This window comes from Carassius auratus, chromosome 3 (genome assembly GCF_003368295.1).
Source record: "Carassius auratus strain Wakin chromosome 3, ASM336829v1, whole genome shotgun sequence".
Classification (NCBI taxonomy): domain Eukaryota; kingdom Metazoa; phylum Chordata; class Actinopteri; order Cypriniformes; family Cyprinidae; genus Carassius; species Carassius auratus.
The window spans coordinates 3,391,993-3,416,152 of NC_039245.1; the positions used below are offsets into that span (position 1 = coordinate 3,391,993).

Consider the following 24,160-nt stretch of genomic DNA (forward strand, 5'->3'; position numbering starts at 1 on the left):
GCACTTCCTCCTTGTATTTCACCTGGGATTTTGTTTATTTCTGTGTTTGTGTGTGTCTGTATATTTGGACTCTTGGCATTCATGTAGCTCAAACCGCAGAGTGTGGTATCAGCAATGCCAATGTCATGGGTTCCATTCCCATCTATAGTTTTGGATTAAAAAATCATCTGCAAATGCATAAATGTAAATACACTGTGTAAATGACTATAAATTTACCTGGTAGTAATATCAGTAAAACTTCAAACATGCAAAAAACAGATTTATCCACAGATTTATTGAATATGTGTGCATGTACTGTGTGAAAATGTGTATATCTGAGTAATATAGTACATCAAAGGATGAAAACACACTTTCGCACTCACCCAATGATGAATATCTGGGTGGTTTAAACTCACACACACATTCAGTCATGTTTAAAGGACTAGTTTAGCCCAAAATGTATTAAACCTAATTTCTAAAATATATTAAAATATTTAACACACACACATACACACACATATATATAAACAAACTTATAAACCACATAAAGAGAAAATAATGACAGAATTTTCTTTTTCGGTGACTGTCCCTTTAAGGATATGGGCTATAAGGATATAAGTGCACAAACTTATGATCGAATGAATATCTAAACATCCACAGATTTGCTTGAACCCTTTTAAACCATTTAAAGCACTGGATAAAACAAAAGGAACTGAGCACAGTACGGAAACTTACACACACACTCACCATGAGCACACACACACACACAAGCTCATATACTGTATACTCGTACACCACAACCATAAACATGTCTAACATCACTGTGTCATTTTAAGTGCATTACAGTGATTTTGGCAGGAAGCCTATAATACTGAACATATAATTCACAGAGCGCCACTGTTTTCTCAATCTGACACACAAATGACTCACATCTTCTGTGTGTAGGTTTATAGAACAATCATCACATTATCAGTTTATCATCAGTTTGGACACTCGCTTGTTTATTCACACATTCGCTCACTCACTGTGTCGATTTATTCACTCTGCATGGATCTTTATTCCTCTTACTCTTAAACATCGACTCTGTTTCTTCCCACTACTGTATGTGAGCTCTCTTTCTCTCTCCCTCTCTGGCATGTAAATAACTATTTGTCTCGACTGGTTGAGTATATTCTTCTGGTTTATCCCAATCTGATACCCATCCTGCCCCAGCACCTCCTCCGTTCGGACCCCCAGCATGGGGATTGTTTATAGCCCCATACTGTCCACCAGTCCTGTACAGCTCTTCTGTTTCATTGGCCAGTTCGTCCTCTCCCAGAATGCCACACTTCTCCTCACTGGTATTCTCAGCATCCGCCCATGGCTGCTTCTCACCTGATGCAAAGATCCCTGAGAACATATTCAAAACCAGCATTTCAGGAGAGAAATGACAAAAATAATTTAGAATCTTCATTATTTGTGAAATAAAAAGAGATTTAAACACGTTTGCATGATTAGCTGAACATAGTATAACATACCATAAAAGATCACACCCCCATAATGCACCAGTGCTGCAATGAGGAAGACATATTGCCACTCTTCACGTGTCTGCCGGCAAAAAAAAAAAAACAAAAAAGAAAAAGTAAGTAAATAAAACCAATTAAAAACAGAAATCAATTATTTGGCATGTGAAGTTTGTGTGATATTAGTTTGTACCTTATGTTTGGTCATGGCTCCAACTATGAGAGGACACACCATTCCTGACAAAGTTCCCACTCCATTGGAGATTCCCATCAGGATACTGGCATAACGTGGAGCAATATCAAGATGATTCACATTAAACCCTGAAAGAGAAAGAACGTAAGAGGAATATGTTTGTCATGCATCTTAACATGTCTCTAATATCTTACAATTGCAACTTTATTCCTGATGGTTGCGAAATTATATCTCACAATGAGATTTTTGTGTCTTTATGTCTAACAATGTTACTTCATATCTCACAACGTCACTTTTTATATTTTATTATAATCCTTATCCTACATTTATCTTTTTTTTATATAAAAAGGGCACGAATATGCTTCCATAGAAAATGAATCTGAGTAACTAAGGATAATTTTTGGCCTCAAAGGAAGCAGCGAGTGATATACAGTACAGTACTGTCGAAAAGTTTGGGATCATTGAAAGAAATTAATACTTTTCTCCTGCAAAGATGCATTAAATCAGGAATGGGAATAAAGACAATTTTCATCTCACAAAAGATTTCTGTTTACAAAAGATTTTCTGTTTTAACAAAGAATTCTGGGGTAAAAAGTATTATGGTTTCCACAGAAATATTAAGCAGCACAACAGTTTTCAACATCGATGATAAGAAGAAATGTTTCTGGAGCAGCAAATCAGCACATTAGAATGATTTCTGAAGGATCTGAAGACTGGAGTACTGATGCTGAATATACACTTGAAAACGGTTATTTTAAATTGTGATCATATTTCAGAAGATTACTGTTTTTTCTGCATCTATGTGATCAAAAATTACTATTTTTGATCACATAAATGCAGTCTTGGGAAGCATAAGACACTAAAAGCATGACCCCAAACTTTTGAATGGTAGTGTACACAAAAGCTAAGTGAGTTCTTTATTGTGTTCTTTTTTTTTTTTTACTAACCTGAAATTGCAAATCCACTGAAGCCAACAGCCAGCACAAGGAAGGAAATGGCTATTGCTTTAGTATGTGAGAAACCAACAACCAAGAGTAGAGTGGCTTCCATCCCAAACCCTAAAACACACACAACAGTCCAGTGTATTGGATAAAACATACAAGGTTTACTGTGTGTCATGGTGTACCTGTGTCTGAATATACCAATGTCACCAATTTCCTGCATGCTCTGGTGCATCTGTATCTGTGTTATGTGTGTTTGTATGTTGTGTGTGCAGATGATTGTGAGAGAGAGAGTGAGTGTGTCATGCATTGACGCATCAGTGGTTAATGCCCCAGCTGCCATTGCAGGACCAGACAGAGCAAAAATAGGCAGATACTGTAATTGGACTGGCATCAAACACCTATATGCAGTTTCTGCCTCTGCACACCCTCTGTTATTTAAAACACTTTGTGTGCTGGCTTTTATATGTATTATAGTATGGGTGTTTATTAAGGCTCATATCATTCTGTTGGTCCTATTATAGTGCTAAAAGTAAAAAATAAATAAGATAAAAAACCTTAAGGGTGAGTAAATAAAGACAGATCTCTTATATTCTTGGGTAAAATGAATATATATTTGACCTTATCTACATCTTACCTCCACAGTTCATGAGTTTTCGGACATTCGTTGTGGTCATTAAATTATGTGTTCTCAGGTAGTCGGCAAGTTGTCCTCCAATTGGCACAATAATGGTCATCACTAAATGAGGAAGTGCAGACACCATCCCCACCTGAGCGACAGAAGGAACAGAAAGAGTAGTTACTGACAAAAAAAAATATCTTCATCCAGCTGCACAGTACTAAACAGTGCATACTGTGTTCCTCAACTGGTTTGTTTTAGGATAAATTTTACTTATAAACACCTCTTTTTTTTATAATTATCATTTTTACTATACATTTTTATTAGCATGACACAGCAGCCATTCAACAGTTTTAGTTTATGAATGTGTAATATTCTTGGCAGCCAGTAATTCACAGCACAAAACACAAAAACCATGTTTATTCTGATTTCAACTGATATTTACCGTAGTCCAGGTTGTTTTCTTATATATATGCATTGGTATTTTATTGTTTATATTTAGCATTGCTTTTTCCTGCTGTCTGCAACATGTCATAACAGACCTATGATTTATTTTTGCATTGTGACCTGCCAGTTCAGAAGCACTGTTGCAGAGCATCATGAACACTTCGCTAATTTAAGTGTGTGTGTTTCACCTTGCTGATTTCAAAGCCAAACACCTCCTCGAAGTAAGCGGGCTGGCTGATGAGGAGCAGGTAGAATGTCCAACTTCTGCAAAAGTTGGCCACAATGATGGCATACACGGGCATGGAGGTAAAGAAGTGCCGCCAGGGAGTGTTAAATTTCTGCAGGGTGGCAAAAAAGCAGAGGTCAAACATATCCAGAACATTGCAGCATGTAGCAATTGTGAAATGATAGAAGATTTATTGTGTGTGTATGTGTGTGTGTGTGTGTGTGACAGTGAGAGGGAAAATGTGTGGAAGAGTGATTCAGAGAGAGAAATAATGCCTGTACCTGCAGAGGGTTGACCAGGCCAGTGGTTTCCCCGATGGCATCCTCAATGTACTTCCTCTCCTCTGGTGAGATGGTTGGATGAGCAGCTGGACTCTCATAGGAAACTAAAATCCAGAAAAGATACCAGAATATCCCAACAGTCCCTGTGAAAAGAGAAACGGATGAGAAGAATTATTTTATATAATGACAATTATGCATTATATATAAATATATATATATACTCTAAAGTATAAGTTTCACCAAGCTCCCCAAGGCTGCATTTATTTGATAAAAAAACAGTAAAATCAATAATATTGAGAAATATTAAAATATTATTACAAATTAAAATAACTTTTCTTTTTCAAAATATATTTTAAAATCTAGTTTATTAAAAGCTGAATTTTCTGACTCATTCCTCCAGTCTTCAGTGTCACATGATCCTTAAGATATCATTCTGATATGATGATTTGATTAATCATTTCTTGTTATCATCAGTGTTGCAAAAGGTTGTGCTACTTGATATTTTTTGTGGAATCTGTGATGAATATAAAGTGCAATATAAAAGAACAATATAAAAAAAATGTTATGTATCATTATAAATGTCTTTACTGTCATATTTGACTAATTTTATTCATCCTTGTGATTAAACATATTAGGAAAATAAATAATCTTACTGACCCTCAACCTTTGAGTGATAGTGTATATTATATATTGTGTATTAAAATGTTTGGTTTTACTTGCTTTATTAAAAAAACTAAAGTTTATATTAAATAATATATTAAATAGTGTAGAATTAAAATAACATGCTGTATGTATATGCTACTTACCATACACATAAAACACTGAGGACCATCCAGTGTACTGGACTAAGACTCCAGCCAAAGGCATTGCAACAACAGCTCCAGCATATGAACCTATAACATACAGTTTCTTAGTATGCTTCCTCTTATTAGTGCTATCCACTAACATTATCATTAATTGCAGCATTTAACAAAATCAAAAACTGATTCAAGTTCATTCATTAAAGACTAAAACTGATTTCTATTGATTATATCAGCAGGTGTACAGTATATAATTTATGGATTCAAATGATTGACAGACATCTCACCACAGAACGCTGTTGTTGCCAATCGACTTCTTTCAAGAGGCGGAGCCCATTTGGCCCAGATGCCGTGACATGCAGGATATGACACGCCCTTCCAGTAGAGAAATAAACTGATTTAATGTGTATGCAACCATGATGGTAACAAAAGATTGTGATGCTATGCATTTGGATGAATAAATATTAAACCATTAATATTTCAGAGTACTTCAGATCCACACAAATCCACGCATGCACACAGATGCCATACCTCCACAAGCCCCTGGCAAATCCTGACCATGATAACACACCCATAGTGAACTCTTGCTGCTGCTGGGATCAGCATATTCAGTGTCGATGTGGCCACAATGGCAAAGCCGAACACCCTGAGACCAAACACACACGCAGTACAGTCAACTGAGGCCAAATCCCAGTCAAATACCATGCTAATATCTCATCAACTGGGGCTGGCAGTCTTTTTCAGTTCACTGAATATTCATCAGGTTTATTATCTCTGTATATAAGCAAACCTTAAATTACAACAGGATCAGAAATGTTGCAATTTTGGCTTTTGCTGAACACACACTGTCATTATATAATTTTATTAGTTATTAGTACAATCATGTAATTTTTTTACAACCTCAAAAGCGGAAAGGTTTGGACGTTTTGTGAAATACAATAAAAACAAAAATATGTTATTTGTTCATTCTCTTCAAGAAGAAAACAAAGAAAACAAAATTCCAACATTTTCACTGGCCAACTTTTACTGATATTTATTTTGTAAATATATAATTATTTTGATTTTGATGGATACAAAAAAAGGTCTCATAAAACTCTTTGTATATTTCATCCTAAAAGTGTACGTAGGCACAAAAGCTAGATTTTGCATACACACAAAAGACTTCAGATTTATAAAACCAAATGCAAAAATCCCTGTATAAATCCCAGTCAGGGTAGATTGTGTGTATGTGCATCTTCACCCTGACTCCTCCCAAAACCACCATATGGAGCTTTCAACGCCATGTTTTACTATGCATAACCTCATCTGCATATCATTTACATGTGTATTCTCATCCACGTGACACCATGTTTAACACCGTCAAAGGTACAAGACATTAAGGGAATATGAGGTACGGACTATGAATGTAATTTGTGACATACACAATCTTCATTGCTAAAAATCACCCAATATGTTCTATCCTTGTTATGTTTTAGAATTAATATATGAAAATAGTTCTCAGATCCTAAATATTCTAGAATATAGTTGAGCTCATTCTTTTCCACTGGCCAAATAGTATTTAAATTGCAATGCAGAGGTCTGACAGATTTGGCCACAATATCAAAAAGATACTACTGTATGTCTTCTTGAAGCAATTGATAGCTACATTTTGGAAGAAATAGTGCAGCACCTAAAATCGTCAACCTGCTATCTTGACACACTTCCCACATCTTTTTTCAAAAGTGTGCTTAATTGTTTAGAAGCAGATCTCTTAGAAGTGGTGAATGCCTCACTTCTTTCTGGGACATTTGCAAACGCCCTGAAAACTGCAGTTGTTAAGCCCCTCCTGAAAAAGAGCAATCTTGATAACACCATTCTGAGCAATTATAAACCAATATCTAATCTTCTTTTTATAGGCAGCAAAATTATAGAAAAAGTAGTTTGTAATCACCTGAACAAATACTTAAACTCAAATTGATACCTGGACAATTTTCAATCTGTTTTCTGACCGCATCACAGCACAAAGACAGCACTCATTAAAGGGGGGGGGGGTGAAATGCTATTTCATGCATACTGAGTTTTTTACACTGTTAAAGAGTTGGATTCCCATGCTAAACATGGACAAAGTTTCAAAAATTAAGTTGTACGTTTGAAGGAGTATTTCTGTTCCAAAAATACTCCTTCCGGTTTGTCACAAGTTTCGGAAAGTTTTTTTCGAGTATGGCTCTGTGTGACGTTAGATGGAGCGGAATTTCCTTATATGGGTGCTAAGGGCACGTCTGCCGGAAGAGCGCGCTCCCGTATAGCAGAGCACTGAGAGCACAACAGACTTCACTGATCAAAGCAAGAGCGCCGCGAAATCTCACAAAAGGAGTGTGTTTTTGGTTGCCAGGGCAAGACAACCCTGCACAGATTACCAAAAAAATCTGCATTAAGGGACCAGTGGATGGAGTTTATTTTTACAGAGCATCAACGGAGTTGTGCAAGTGTTTGTGTTTGTTCCCTGCATTTCGAAGATGCTTGTTTTACAAACAAGGCCCAGTTTGACGCCGGATTTGCGTATCGTTTATTTCTTAAGGATGATGCAATCCCAACGAAAAAGGGTTACGATCGTGTGTTGGAACCGCATGCGGTGAGTAAAACTGCTTCAAATATCTTTGTGTTGTTAACTTAGCTATCGGCGCGTAAGCACATCAAGTAAACAACATGCGATGTTGTCATCGAACTGCACTTTCCACATGTACAGCTTAAATTTTTTTTTAAAAAAGACGACAAAGTGGAACTTAGTAATTTTCCAAAACCGCTAAGCAAATATATACAGTTTCAGTACATACCACATAGAGACGTCGTTGCTGATGCTGCTCTTGTTAAATTTCAGCCTCTGGATCTGATTCTGGATCATAAATAAACAGCTGAATCTGACTGTTAGCCATGGTTTGTTTTGGATGATGGTTTTTCCCTCACGGTAATGTCACAGCTTCCAGACGCTCTCAAAGCAAAAGCCTACTGGCGCTCGTGATTCTTTAGCTCCGCCCACACGTCACGCCTCCAGGCGCTCGTGTTTTTCCGGGAAAAATCGGTACAGACTATCTTTCTCTTATGAATATAATAAAACTAAAGACTTTTTGGAGTTATGAAGGATGCAGTACTACTCTATAGGTACTCAACATTAACAGGATATTGAGTGAAAACGAGCATTTCACCCCCCCCCCCCCTTTAAGATAATAAATTATATTTGCTTAAATTCTGACTCTGGCAAAATATGGCTGGTATTGCTAGATCTCAGTGCTGTGTTTGACAATGTCGATCATAACGTACTACTAAAGAGACTCGAAAACTGGGTCGGGCTTTCTTGGATGGTACTCAAATGGTTCAAATGTACACTGGCTTCCAGTTACATTTAGGATTGATTTTAAAGTACTTTTACTCGTAAATAAGTCACTCAATGACCTAGGATCAAAATATATTGCAGATATGTTCACTGAATATAAACCTAACAGAGCACTCAGATCATTAGGATCGAGTCAGTTAGAAATACCAAGGGTTCACACAAAACGAGGGGAGTCCTCCTTTAGTTACTATGCTGCCCGCAGTTGGAATCGGCTTCCAGAAGAGATCAGATGTGCTAAAACACTAGTCACATTTAAATCTAGACTTAAAACTCATCTGTTTAGCTGTGCATCTGTTGAATGTTTTAAAATTGCTTGTTTTTATTTTTGTTATTATTTTTTCTTCATGATTATTTATTTTATGTTAAGTACTTTGAATTACCATTGTGTATGAAATGTGCTATATAAATAAACTTGCCTTGCCTTGCCTAAATTGTTTTAAACAATTAAAATTTTTGTGGAAAGATGTGCCAATCTTACCAATTTCGTCAAGTTGTATCCTTCAAATACAGTGTTATTTTTCATAATGTTGTGGAGATGCCTTCACATGACATCACCTCTGTGCAGCAGTAGTTGTACTGTATGCTATTATCACTGGACCTATTCAAACCGGATAATGGACCATTCGACCACCGAATCCAGCAGTGTCTGCGCATCATTGATCATTGCTCTCACTAAAAATATTTTCTAATAACTTGAATTATTGTGCACTTGGCACACTCCTCATTGTCATTAAAATATAGCATGCCACTGTAAAAGTTTTCAAGCACATCCTCTACAAATAGATTTGTATAATTTTGTTTTAATTTCTACGTAATGACTTTGTCAGTTGACCAGTGCTTATCTCCATTAATGAGAGTGGAATAATGTAAATGTGTATATTGACATGAAAACAGAGTTTAAAATCGTCGTTTACTTCATTACATTTCTCTCTTCAGTTAAAAAAAGTCAGCACGCATGTGTCAGAGTTTGTGTGCAGGTGCGCAAATTTTCCCATCAAGTTTGTTTTTGTAAATCCCACCTTTTGTTTTTGCATATGTTGCTAATGAAAGTCTGGATGGACCCTTTGGTCTTTGAGACTGGAAACTCAATATCCATTTTTTCCAGAAAGAATATTCCACTGTCTTTTTGACTATCTGAGATGAGCTCTGGACCAGAGAACCCTGCGGCATCACTGCATATAATTAATGTATAATTATCTCCTGTAGAGTAACAAAGATTCAAGTCACATTTATTGATGCAGCGGCAGACTGTTAAGTGACAGTAGTTTTCCTGAGCCCATGTGGCTCTATTTAACACCATAGCAGGACAGTTTCTTATGCCATCTAAGGGCTCAAAGGTCATGCACATTCAACTGAGGTTTCCTGCCTTGCCCTGGACAGACTGAGATTTCTCTGGATTCCCTGAATCTTTTCATAATATTATATAAAGTAGCAGGTATGCCATATCAAGATGCTGATTAGACATGGCCACAATAAAAGGCCACTTTAAAATGTGCAGTATTACTGTACTGGGGGGTATGGGGGCTCCGAAAACCAGTCAGTAACTGTTGTGACCACCATTTGCTTCACACAGTGCAACACATCTCCTTCACATAGAGTTGATCAGGTTGTTGATTGTGGCCTGTGTAATGTTGGTCCACTCCTCTTCAATGGCTGTGTGAAGTTGCTGGATATTGGCAGGAACTGGAACGCGCTGTCGTATACGCCGATCCAGAGAATCCCAAACATGCTCAATGGGTGCCATGTCCGGTGAGTATGCTGGCCATGCAGGAACTGGGATGTTTTCTGCCTCCAGAAACTGTGTACAGATCCTAACAACATGGGGCCATGCATTATCATGCTGCAACATGAGGTGATGGTCATGGATGAATGGCACAACAATGGGCCTCAGGATTTGTCACGGTATCTCTGTGCATTCAAAATGCCATCAATAAAATGCACCTGTGTTCGTTGTCCATAATACACTGCCCATACCATAATCCACCGCCACCATGGGCCACTCGATCCACAACACTGACATCAGCAAACCACTCACCCATATGACGCCAATCACGCTGTCTGCCCTGTACAGTGAAAACTGGGATTGATCAGAAAACTTCTCCAAAGTGCCATATGCCATCATATATGAACATTTGCCCACTCAAGTAAGTTACGATGACGAACTGCAGTCAGATCGAGACCCCAATGAAGACGGCGAGCATGCAGGTAAGCTTCCCTGAGATGGTTTCTGACCATTTGTGCAGAAATTCTTTAGGTGTGCAAACAGATTGTTATGATAGAGATATTAACATTCAATTCATGGCCAACAGCTCTGGTGGACATTCCTGCAGTCACTTTTAAAATGCACATTTTAGAGTGCCATTTTATTGTGGCCAGCCTAAGGTACACCTGTGCAATAATCATGCTGTCTAATCAGCATCTTGATATGCCACACCTGTGAGGTGGATGGATTACCTCGGCAAAGGAGAAGTGCTCACTAACACAGACTTAGACAAATTTAAGAGAAACAGGCCTTTTGTGTACATATAAAAAGTCTTAGATCTTTGAGTTAAGCTCATGAAAAATGGGGGCAAAAACAAAAGTGCTGCGTTCATAATTTTGTTCAGTATATTACCAATCCATAACCTGACTGTGAACTCTTTCAAAACAGTTTAATTTGTATATTCTTTATCCTTTTCACTTTTATTTAGCCTCTGTCCCAACTTTTTTGGATTGTGTTGCAGCCATCAAAAACAAAATTTGTTTATATTTACAAAATACATTTAAGTTGTTCAGTGAAAACTTTGGAAATATCTTCTTGTACTTTTGTCAATTAAATGAAAGTTAAAGATTTTATTGCATTTTACAAAATGTACTAACTTTTCTGGAATTGGGGTTGTAATCATATGTGGGGTGAGCTGCCACAATGGAACAACAGCCAGTGCAAAAGATACACATTTGCATAACTGGACATTTGACTCAGTCAGACTCCTCCCACTTAAATAACACATTTTCATTCATAAAACTCTTGAGGGAAAGAACAAAAAATCAATTTGCTGATCAGCTTACCGGTTTGCGGCAAACCTTTGGCATATGAATCCCCCGGGGATTTGTGTGACGATGTAACCCCAGAAGAATGAGCCATGTATCATCCCTACTGTCTCGGGGTCCCATGTGAACTGAGCCTCCTGGGTGGGAAAAGACAGAGTCATACTCGTCTTGTCATGTGTATTTGAGGTGTTCCCCTGTTCTTAGTTCTGCTTCTGATATTGAACATCATTTTCCTTGCTATGTTTGTGTTCCTGGTTTCTTTGGATGTTTATTAAAGTCTGTTCATTTGAAGTATTCTCCATGTCTCCTCGTTCCTTACTCAGTGCTCCAACACAGCAGCGCAGTGTGACAAATATGAGAATACTTCAGTCAAAGTGCACTACTTGCACAGAAAAATTATTACACATCATTCTTCAAAGCATCAAATAACCTCAATTTACCTCACATTTTTTTCTGTCATGTTACAATTGCAAAAAAAAAAAAAGAAAAGTAGAGCAGGAATAGGAGAAAGGAGAGAAATAATCAATAAATTAGTAAAATAAAATCAGTAAATATAAAACTAAGATAAAGTAGGCTAATAACAACAACAACAACAATAAAAGATCATAAAATGCATTTGTTAAAATTTGTATAATAATACATTTATATTTATTAAAAATAATATAATTACAAAAAAAGTCAATTTGGATATATTTATGTGTGGACAATCCAGTAACTTTGTAAACTTGTTTAATGCGAGGGCCCTATGCTCGAATATGACGAATCATTTATGCCGTCATCACCCGGGTGTTGATAGCACACATGCACAGGTGAGGCATGAACAGCACACGATGCTATCTCTGATTAAAACTAAACTCATTTAAGCCTCGCCTGAGCCAGAAGATGCGAATGAGAACTCACGCACGCAGTGAGAAGATTTGTGTGTGCACTCATCCGAAACATCAAACCTGCGTCTCAGAGAGCACGCAAAATTGAACTCTCTTTCCAGACTTGTGCTTGAATGCAGGGCCGTATTAAGACAGTGTAGTGTCCCCTGGGCACTTTTGATTCATTTTCTGTAGCCGTAAAAAAAAATGACACATTTGCGCGTACTTGTTGTGGACCAACTCAACTCTGACAGATTGGGGACGGAAGGGGGGGACTGATGGTGGTCATGTAATATTTATTTATTTATAATTTATTATTTGTGGCGAGTGGGGGGGGGGCCGAGAGGCGTGGGAACGAGGAGTGAGGCCAGGTGTAGTGATTGGAGATGAGCTACACCTGCGCCCCACCGTCGGTATCGAGTCCCACGTAGGAGATGGAAGGATATAAAACTGGAGCGACGACCGTGAAGGACGAGAGAGGACCAGGCCTGGACCATATTTTATGTTTTGGCTTTTATTTGCGCACACCAGTCGTCCGTGAGGGGCTGGTGCGCTGTTTTGTGTTTATTTTTTAATTATTAAAATGGTTTGATTGTCCGCCGGTTCCCGCCTCCTTCTTCCCGATGAATAGGAAGTTTTTATCATTACATTATTATTATTATTATTGTTAAGTTAGTGTTCATAAACGAGTTATGTATGGTATTTCAAGAATTTCAAGTTAATAATTAAACAATTTATGAAAAATATTTTTAAAGCTTGTGTCATGTGGAGCCCCCCTAGTTGTTGTGAATGGTTGGTGCCCCTGGGCACTGGCCCAAGTGCCCTTATGGATAATCCGGCTCTGCTTGAATGGACCAATTCTCAAAAAACTCTTGGTGAGTTTCCTAGCAGACAGAGTCGGTTGAACGTACAGATACCCTGATACCCTGGATCCGTGCATTGTCTTAAAACGTTTAATGTTAATCAAACAATAAAAGACAAGAAATCATTAATTGCTCTTGATTGAATAGCTTTTGTAACTTTGATAAGGATTCATTTTTAAATTTATACAGTCAAATATGCAGTGTTATTTTACAATAGACTTTATTAAATTTCTATTATATATAGTATAAGTCGCATCAGTCCAAAAATAAGTCATGATGAGGAAAAAACATAGTCGCACCGGACTATAAGTCGCATTTATTTAGAACCAAGAACCAAGAGAAAACATTACTGTCTCCAGCCGCGAGAGGGAGCTCTATGTTTCAGTGTAGACTACAGGAGCACTCAGCAGCATAGAGTGCGTAGACGGTAATGTTTTCTCTTGGTTCATTTCTATTGGTTCATGTCAAATTAATTTTGATAAATAAGTGGCACCTGACTATATGTCACAGGACCAGCCAAAAAATGAAAAAAGTGCGACTTATAGTCCGGAAAATACGGCATAGACATACCTAAAAAACCTGAAAAGTACTGTTTATTTTATTTGTATATCTGCTATTTTATATTTCTTTGTGCTGTGGCTTGTCGTTAGATTAATTGTTCTTATTTTAATTTTTTTGACATAATATTTTTTTTCCCTAAACATAACACATTCCTAACTGTACCAATATGATGACAAAACTGTGATACAAACCGACCCTGGAGTAATTTGAATTGTTACACTTTACGTATTTATCCATGCTTAATGAATATCGTTTGTATCTTATATTTTAAAAAGGCCAATAATATACCTAAAAATGGCCAAACAACTATTTCTTTGTTCCGTTTCCAAATAAATTTTCTGACTCCTTTTCTGACTTTTCTGTCCACTCTTTATATTAATTTTTTTTACTGGATGCACTTTTAATTAATTAAGTAGAAAATTGAGCAGTGACACTGACCACTATGACAGGTTTCTTTCCGTAGTACACCGTGTGGTCGTTGACCATGCTGACGATGGCCACACCCAGGTTACAGCGGATGCCGAACGAGATGCAGAAGCCCAGGCCTGACAGGATGGCGATGATGTAACGACGAGGCAACCCGAAACATGTGCAGTCCACGATGGGAAGCTCCTTCTCCTCCACCAGCTCCGGACGACCCTCCGCTGACAGCTCGATAGTCTCACCATTCTGCTGCCGTTTCTCGAGGAGTCTGGATGTGAACACAGAAAGTATAACGCCAATGTGAGTTGAGTACACATGAAGAACATAAAATTCTGCATTGTATAAACAGTTGTTTCAGCATTTGAAGTGTACATTTTCAAATTATGAAGGAAAACATCCAAATTGGAGTGAAGAAGACACTGTACAGGTCAAACAAAAATATTGTGTTGTAGCACACCCCAAACATGCAAGTAAGAACATTAACCCAGTGTTTAGGAATGTACGATGTGAAAGGTCAGATTATGAATATGAACACCCTTTACCCAAGGTTCAGAATGATCCATTGTTAACTATTTCAGGCGAGAAAAGCCCTAGCGGGCCAAAAGGTCATAAATACTTTAACCCAGATACATTTTTAGGGAAAGTTCTGAATTATTCTGAGGTTAAGCGTCTTATTCAAGGACACAATGGTACTTTAAAGGACCATTAAAGGTCTTGCTCCTTGTGGGGTCAAACCAGGTCAATTTCTGTTACCAGTCCTGAGCACTACTCACTACACCTCCCACTGAAAATTACTGATACAAAAAATGTTGCCACCAGTTTAGGTGTTTATGCACCGTATGCTTAGCGTTTGTATATTCAAATATTTTATGATCCAGATCAACTATACATTTAACATGCATGAAGCTAGGATATGAAGTCACATACACTAGGGAACCCTCATAGGTCGTATAACTGCATCACAAAACCCACCTAAAAACAGGTGGGATGCAGAAAGAAGACACAGAGGGAGAGGGGACATGGTACAAGAATGAGGAGTCTCACTGGATAGCAGTACATGAGTACACGAGTCCAGCAGAGACCTAAAGAGAGACCATCTGGGTATGCAACCTGTCTGCAACGTTTACAGCCAATAAAAAATGCCTACATAGAAGCACACAAGCAAACACTTTCACAGACATATGCTCTGAAGCTTACAATCAGTATATGATTTTAATGTGCAGACAAAATGAATGCAGAGCTTATCTAATGCTTACCATTAAATCTGATATACTGTATATATATGTGTGTGTGTGTGTGTGTGTGTGTGTGTGTGTGTGTGTGTAACTACCATTCAAAAGTTTGAGATCAGTAAGATTTAAAAAAAAAAAAAATTATACTTTTATTCAACAAGAATGCAATTAATTGATAAAAAGTCAAATTATTATTATAATGTTGCATAGTTTCAGATAAAGTTATATGACAGCTTTACTTCACAGGAATAAATTACATTTTAAAACATATGAAATTTTTTATTTGAAATTATAATATTTTGCAATAATATTTATTATCAAATAAGTGCAAACTTAAAATGTAATATATTCCATAAAAAGAGAGAGAGTAAAAGTGACTTTCATTTCATATATATATATATATATATATTTCTGAGCTCCACAAACCTCATACACATATATATATACACTCCCTCTACCTCTATAAGTAGATCCCTTATAATCCCCTCAACCTCAAACAACACACACTCAGACACAAGTGAAGAGAAATGATGATAGCATGTGTGTTCGTATGTTGAGGAGCACATTCATTCTGCAGCATTGATGTGTTGTAGAGAAACTAAAAAGATGTCTCATGGACATTCAAAAAAAGAGCAATGTATTTCAATTATAACTAAAACCTCTGCCTCCCATGACTCATGTATGTCCCTCCCCTACACTTTCCTCATTCCATCTCTTATCCACTGATAATCTGTGGCATCCCCCTCAGATCAGGATTACAGAAATTAAAGACTTCCAGAGAAAATAATAAATACAAAAAATGACAGAGTAGAATGAAAGAGAAATAGAGAAAAAGAGGAGAGAAGTGAGTGTTTGTCTACAATATAACTCACACACATTCACTCAGGAAGCTGTATAATTAAGGTTAAAGCTAGTTAAAAACAGATTGCTGCCAACAGCAGCACATATGCTACCTACTAATGAGAATGACTGTTGGCTGTAATTAATATTTATTTTACAGTGCATTTTACCTCTTTAAATCATGTGAACATTGCAAAAACAAAATAACCTACGATTACAGATCATGCACTTCTGCATCTTGTTCCATGGTTCATGATGCACCTGCTGACCTGTAAATGTCTGTGTGTGTGTGTGTGTGTGTGTGTGTCTGTGTGTGTGTGTGTGTGTGTGTGTTTAGGCTCTCTAATTAGAGACAGGTGTACAACAGAAGAGGGTGGTATGAGGACCTTGCCACGACAAACACTTTATATTGGCAAAAGACACGCTGACAGATTCCTGTCCAATAGCATCTACTTCTATGTCAGCATATTATAAATATCTCACACATGTACCAAAGTTGGATCAGACACAAACACATCTGCATACTCATTATAACAGCACTATTTCAGCAAATGGATAATAGTATTTATTGATCTCATATGCATATTGTAGATTCATCAAATGACAGTATCAAGGCCAACATGCTTAGTCATACAATTCCCACCTTGCCATTTATTTTTCCCAAAGAAATATAATATTAATATTTATGATTATTACAAATACACACAACAAAACTAAAACTTCAACTATAAATTAATGTAAAAACAGTAAATATAAAGTAAATATAGTTTAATATAAATATTAAACTAAATTCTAAATTTTAACAAAAACTAAGTAAAATGACTACTCTCTCATAGCCTCAAAGTGACCTTTAATCTCTGCAAAACAGCATTTCATCCGGGTATTTTTCACCTAATGATTTATGGATATATGGGCTGTGTCAGACTATGACTGCTCTCCTACTAGACAAAAATAGTATATGAAAAGATTTGCACAGTATGTCCAAATTCACAGTATTGATAAAACAGTAGGGGAGGAGTATCCAGATGACCTAATATTTAAGATTATGTGTGCTTTCAGTGGAGTTGTGAATGGCAGCGAGGAGACGCTATACGTACTGATGCTATTTCGTCACATGACATGACAATTACAACATAACGAATGTAGTATATCCGGATAACATGCATACTACACATAACATCTACTGTACAACCATCTTTTATTTATTTATTTATTAATTACTTTTTAAAAAATGTTTTAAGTAATATTGTACCATTTTATTAAATAGCATATAATTACAATTAGTACAATAATTACTCATTATTAAATATAATAATTATACAAATATTTTATTAAAAATATATTTAAATAAATAAAATTGTTTGTTTTATACATTTTATCATTTTACATTTTATCTTTTGTGCAGCATATTCCCTTTTCAAAATAAACACAGTTTTCAACAATGAAAAGTCCAAGACAGTATTTGCATGTTGCAGGACAGCATTATGATTATTAATGATGAACATGTATTACACCATGTGACCATCACAGATATAAAAGAAAAGAAAAGAAAAAAAAAGACAATCCAGAATTCCAAATCATGCTGCGTCTCATATTGTGCACGAGCATGTTCCATGGTTCATTAGTGTTGCGAATTTGTATTCAAGTTTTGAGTCGAGACATGTAGATTTCTGTTGACACCTACACAAACACATCAAACATACATTGACACACATGTACTCTTTCCCATTTAATCTTGCTGTAAGAGGATAAAGGCACAACAGCAAAATAATTACATAATCCTACACTTCTCTCGCCAACCCCCCTCTCTCTGACCATCACTTCATCTCTGTTCTGTTCTGCCTTTTATCATCTTAGCTCACTATTTTCCAGCCGTTTCTTGTAGAGAGCTGTTCTGAATTTACTCGTCTCTGTGACTTTGTTTGATTCATTTCATTAAAAATTCTGATGATATTGTATAAAGGTAACAGATTAAAACTCACAAATCTCTTTCCTCACACATTTCTGTTGTACCATCAGTGTTGTTCTGTGGTTTTTATGCCAAACTCCTCTGACCCTCCCCTGTGTCTATTGAACAGATTGGGTCTCAGTGGGACCGTGTCACCTGGGGAGATACTTCCCCCCCCTCCTGACACACACACACACACATGCAAACGTATACACATCCCAGCAGCCTGACCTTCACATGCTTTCAGATCTTTCTTGCCGTCTAGTCAACACGTAAAACAGGAATGACGAGCAAGAATAAATCTGTGCAAAATAGTGCCTGGCACATCTAGGAAACATTACCTTAGAACCATTAGCTGACCACATCCTATTTGTAAATGCAAGTTTTAATTTACTTTTTAGTTAAAGGGTTAGTTCGTCCAAAAATGAAAATGATGTCCTTAATGACTCACCCTCATGTTGTTCCAAACATGTAAAGCCTCCTTTTATCTTCAGAACACAGTTTAAGATATTTTAGATTTAGTCCGAGAGCTCTCAGTCCCTCCATTGAAGCTGTGTTTACGGTATACTGTCCATGTCCAGAAAGGTAAGAAAAACATCATCAAAGTAGTCCATGTGACATCAGAGGGTCAGTTAGAATTTTTTGAAGCATCGAAAATACATTTTGGTCCAAAAATAGCAAAAACGACGACTTTATTCAGCATTGTCTTCTCTTCCGTGTCTGTTGTGAGAGAGAGTTCAAATCAAAGCAGGATATCCGGTTCGCGAACTAATCATTCAGTTCACCAAATCGAACTGAACTGTTTTAAACGATTCGCATCTCTAATACGCATTAATCCACAAATGACTTAAACTGTTCACTTTTTTTAATGTGGCTGACACTCCCTCTGAGTTCAAACAAACCAATATCCCGGAGTAATTCATTTACTTAAACAGTACACTGACTGAACTGCTGTGATGAACACCGAGCCGAGCCAGATAACGAACAATAGACTGACTCGTTCACGAGTGAAGAACTGGTTGCATCGGTGTTCGGATCACCAGTAGTTCTTTCTGACAGTTCGATTCAATAAACCGGTTGAAGAAAACATTTCACCGGTTCTTTTGCGCTCGACGTAATGGCGTCATTGGCGATGATTGCCCTTGATTCAAGCCTTCGGGTTACCTGGGCTCATAACACTAGCACAGAATCAGTTCAGAATCAATCACCAAAAGAATCAGTTCGGTTCAGACGCTATGTGTGTCGGTCTGCTTCACGCTGAATCACACATGTGCAGTATCATCAGCTCCTCGGTTCACGAATCGGACGCGTCTGACAGAAACGGTTCTTGACTCGTGAACGAGTCAATGTTTTGTTTCGTTATCTGGCTCGGCTCGGTGTTCATCTTCAGTTCTCTCTTCACAGCAGTTCAGCCAATGTACCGTTTGAGTACATGAATTACTCCGAGATATTGGTTTGTTTGAACTTAGAGGGAGTGTCAGCCACATTAAAAAAGTTAACAGCTTAATTCATTTGTGGATAAATGCGCATTAGAGACGCGAACCGTTTAAAACGATTCAGTTCGATTTGGTGAACTGAATGATTCGTTCGCGAACCGGATTTCCAGACTGCTTTGATTTGAACTATCTCTCACACAGACACGGAAGAGAAGACAATGCTGAATAAAGTCGTCGTTTTTGCTATGCTTGGACCAAAATGTATTTTCGATGCTTCAAAAAAATTCTAACGGACCCTCTGATGTCACATGGACTACTTTGAAGATGTTTTTCTTACCTTTCTGGACATGGACAGTGTACCGTACACACAGCTTCAATGGAGGGACTGAGAGCTCTCGGACTAAATCTAAAATATCTTAAACTGTGTTCTGAAGATAAAAGGAGGTCTTACATGTTTGGAACAACATGAGGGTGAGTCATTAATGACATAATTTTCATTTTTGGGCGAACTAACCCTTTAAGACCTAAAATGTTTCTGTTGGAATCAGAATGAGTCAGAAATCTGGACAAAAATGTAATTTATTTTGGAACAAAAATACTGAGGAGTACAAGATGTATGAGTGTTTTCATAACACTTAAATTAATAATTTGGTACTTTAAATCAGCGGTTTTAAAACATGAAAATTTATAATAAAACGTATTTTGAAATGATAGTCTTAAAATAGTCTCATCAAAAATAACATTTTATAAAAACTTAGTGTACTTGGTTTTCAAACAAATCACTGAAGTAAATATCATTTTTAAACAAAAATTATTTTACAATAAATCACAGAATGAATCTCAAGTTGTAACTCATCGAGCTGTAGTTTTGTCTATTTACTATGTGTGAAAAAAAGCATTTAGGTTGCGTATTTAGGATCATAAAGCTATGAAATTATCCTTTGCCAAACAAAAGAGTCAACATTTTTACTGTCATCAACTCTGTGGATAAACCGTTAATTATTTTTAAGATAAATGACTGACTTTTTGTGAGGCATATGTTGGTTATTGACAATAAACAGTGAAAAGTGTGATTTAAGATCATTTTCTTATAATTAAAATCAACTATCCCTCAGTGAAGAATGACTGAATGTGAAGAGTGAGGTGAGCAGAGGGAACACTGCAGGTGTGAAGCGTGTGTTTGCTAGCCTGTGAGGCAAACAGTAGGAGAAGGAGACGCATTGCTGAGCTTTAAATGATTAATCAGCTGCTGATGCTTTCTCTAGAATATTATCAGGGATACAGAGTCTCACAGCTAAAGATGAGAGGCAGAAATCCAAATCAACAAACTTTTCCACAGATAGCCTACCATTCCTGTAATTTCACACTTAAAAAGGCACAGATGGTCAGATTTAAGATTTCTAGTATGCGGACAAAACCACGTTTTATTCAAAAACTTCTATTAAATTCAGTCCCAGAGGGTCACCACGGCGCACGTGCGGCATCGCTAAAGAACGCGCGGCGCGTGCTACCCTTCACTTAATCCTGCGAGCTCGCGAGAGACGACGAAGTGATGGGGAGGGGGCGCTCGGGGATTTGTAGGGCCGACAGCTGTGTGTGGGTGTGTACTGGCTTCTCGTGGGCTATTTTCGAACTGGATTTAAACGTTTCGTTTCTACATAAAATCCATTGGAAAAGTATGCGAAAAAGCGCATGGTCAGTGACATTAAACATTGACGACTCTCTGGACATCGCACATAGCCTACTCTACAAAAACTCTATAAAATGTATATATATATATATATATATATATATATATATATATATATATATATATATATATATATATATATATATATATATATATATATATATATATATATATATATATATATATATAACAAGACTATGATGTTAGTGGTTATCAAACATTTTCCCTGGCATTAGACAAACTTATTCGAAAGAGATGTACTTTGACCTTTTGGGAAGTCCATCCTGTCAGAATTTGCGCCTAAAACAGATATATCCTATCGAATTAACAAGATTTATCTTCTTAATCTGTCATGACAAAATACTTCCTTCCTTTCTACTTAGTTTTAAAACATAATACAGCTGATTAAATAAATTCGGCTAGCCTACTTCATTATTCATTCTTACACGTTTATTGTTAATAGTATTAAAATACTTGTTATCTTTCGGTATGGGACGTTTGTATTATGTTTAGTACTCGTGCGTATTAAGATCAAATTTGGTCAACTCTGCTTTGACAACTAGCGCGTGGAATCAGAATGTGTATGTGTGCGTGTGTGTGTCCCGGGACGCGCGAGCTGTGCAGTGATGCGCGGGACTATCCTACCTGATGCTCAGGTGGAATAAAAAGGTTCGTTTGAAAAATGAACTCGCTCACGCGCACAGATAGGCTACTAGAGAGCAAGCCACCAATGCCACGCGTCGGATGTCTGTGGCACCAGGTTAGCCGCGAACTAATCTGATCCATCTGGACAATCTTCTCAATCGAACAGAGTGGACGCATTACATAAGAACACCTTTGACTGAGATTCAATCACGACAAGGGTGGGCACCTGACGTCTTAATACACCAATAGAGAAGTGCATAGGCCTAATCACTTTTTTGATAGTAAACTTGATATAATACGGTTTCACCAGCACGTCTTCTATAGCCTAAATGAGCTGTCAGATCCGGTCACTGTCTTTAACTCATCGACATCGCCTTTGAATTACGGATGTTTTCTCAATACCACGATATCGAATTTTTTTTAACAATTTTAAACGCTATGTTTCGCCTTTAAACAAGAATACGGAGAAACCAATCGAGAAATATAAAACAATTAAATGTAAACTTTTTAAAGTACCAAGTGGTTTCAGGATATTAAGATACTTACCTGTGTATTTTCCCCAAAGTTTTTCCTGCCTGAGCCTTAAAACGGTCCGGACGGATCTCCATCCTCGCGACTTCCGAGTCCGACCGGTGTGCTCCTGTCCCGTGCGCCCCCCTCTCTCCCCCTCTCTCTCTCTCTCTCTCTCTCTCAGATTTCTCTCACAGATTTCTCTCACGATCTGTGGACCAGTTATCTAACTGGCTTTCTTTTTTTGTCTCTGTCCAAGGTCCTGAATATATATATATATGTATGTGTGTGTGTGTGTGTGTGTGTGTGTGTGGAGAGAGAGAGAGAGAGAGAGAGCGCATGTATATATATATATATATATATATATATATATATATATATATATATATATATATATATATATATATATATATATATATATATATATATATAATTTTTTTAAAGATATACCTTGATCAGGTTACCTGCCCGTAATAATCTAGCTACAGTAAATATCACAATTTGTCACCTGTAAATAAAAGTTGTGTTTGGGCCAGAGTTTCTCAACATCATGTGATGGTGCTTGAGGTCCTTGTGTGATAATTTATGTGTAGTCTATCGCCACCTTGTGTTTAATACAGAGATATTTTCAGATTTAAATTATACCGATAATTTGTAAATTCATTAACGGTAATTAATAGCTTACACAATTGAGATACGTTTGCCAGAAAACGCAAGATTTCATATAAACTAACATTTAAACCAGGGATAGGGAACGTTGATCCTGGAGGGCCACTGTCCTGCAGAGTTTAGCTCCAACCCTGTAAAATAAAAACCTACCTGTATCCTGAAGACCTTAATTAGCTTGTTCAGGTGTGTTTGATTAGGGTTAGAGCTAAACTCTTCAGGGACACAGGCCCTCCAGGATCAACGTTCCCCATCCCGGATCTAAACCAACCGGTAGCCTATTCAGGTCAAAATCTTATTTTCATGATTATAACATAAAATCAGACTGAATCAACCTTTCTATATTTTTTTGTATGGTCACACGAACAACACAAATATAGACAGGTCGATTCAGGCTGTTATATATATATATTGAAATAACTAAATAAATATTAATGAAAGAAATAATGTGCCAAATTACTTTTTAATAATATTTGTAATCTAATTTTTTATAATAATAATAATACTTTAGTTTTTTTTTATTTACTGTTTTAATAAGCATGAGAGACTTCTTTCAAAATCCTTAAACAATCCTGTTTACACAACAGCAGTGTATGTGTTAAAATACACAAAACTTTTTTCAAAATAAATAAAGTCATACAAGTTTGGAAAAACATGAAGGTGAGTAAATTACAACAGATTTTTTGGCCCTTTAAAAGTATTTAGAGTCACCATTCCTTTTTTTTTTTTTTTTTAATAGAAGTTAGTTCATAATGTTTCATCTTATTTGAGAGTGTATAATAACGTGGTGTGGTTCCAAGCTGTGTAAGTGGGCCGTTTAAAGACCATGCGGAGAAGACTAGCAGCCAGCAATCCCAGCATGCCAAGCAGACCAACATACTTCCACAAATAGCGATAAACCACTGGAGAGTGCCAGTGCAGCATCACCTCCACATCATCCAAGAAACTGAAGAACAGCAAATACAACTAGATAGTAAAGTTTGTTTTCAAACTTTAAGTTGGCTTGAAAAAGCCTGGCCAGAAAGTTAGAAAAATGTAAAAAGTTTGAAAAGCTTAAAAAGTTTTAAAAATTTAAAAGTTTTAAAAGTTAAG

General features: G+C 36.9%; 1 protein-coding gene across 1 annotated transcript; it reads right to left on the reverse strand.

The window, feature by feature from the left end:
* LOC113043466 (vesicular glutamate transporter 1-like) lies at window positions 1-22,574 on the reverse strand. The gene is made up of 13 exons (XM_026202882.1): window positions 22,439-22,574; window positions 14,117-14,369; window positions 11,407-11,525; window positions 5,520-5,634; window positions 5,276-5,363; window positions 4,995-5,081; window positions 4,189-4,331; window positions 3,870-4,019; window positions 3,253-3,385; window positions 2,622-2,732; window positions 1,675-1,802; window positions 1,497-1,566; window positions 1-1,368 (listed from the first exon to the last, which is right to left on the reverse strand). Exons 1-13 carry the CDS (start codon window positions 22,498-22,500, stop codon window positions 1,076-1,078), a joined length of 1,752 nt encoding a protein of 583 aa, XP_026058667.1. The 5' UTR covers window positions 22,501-22,574; the 3' UTR covers window positions 1-1,075.
* Between the last annotated feature and the right edge of the window lie 1,586 nt (window positions 22,575-24,160).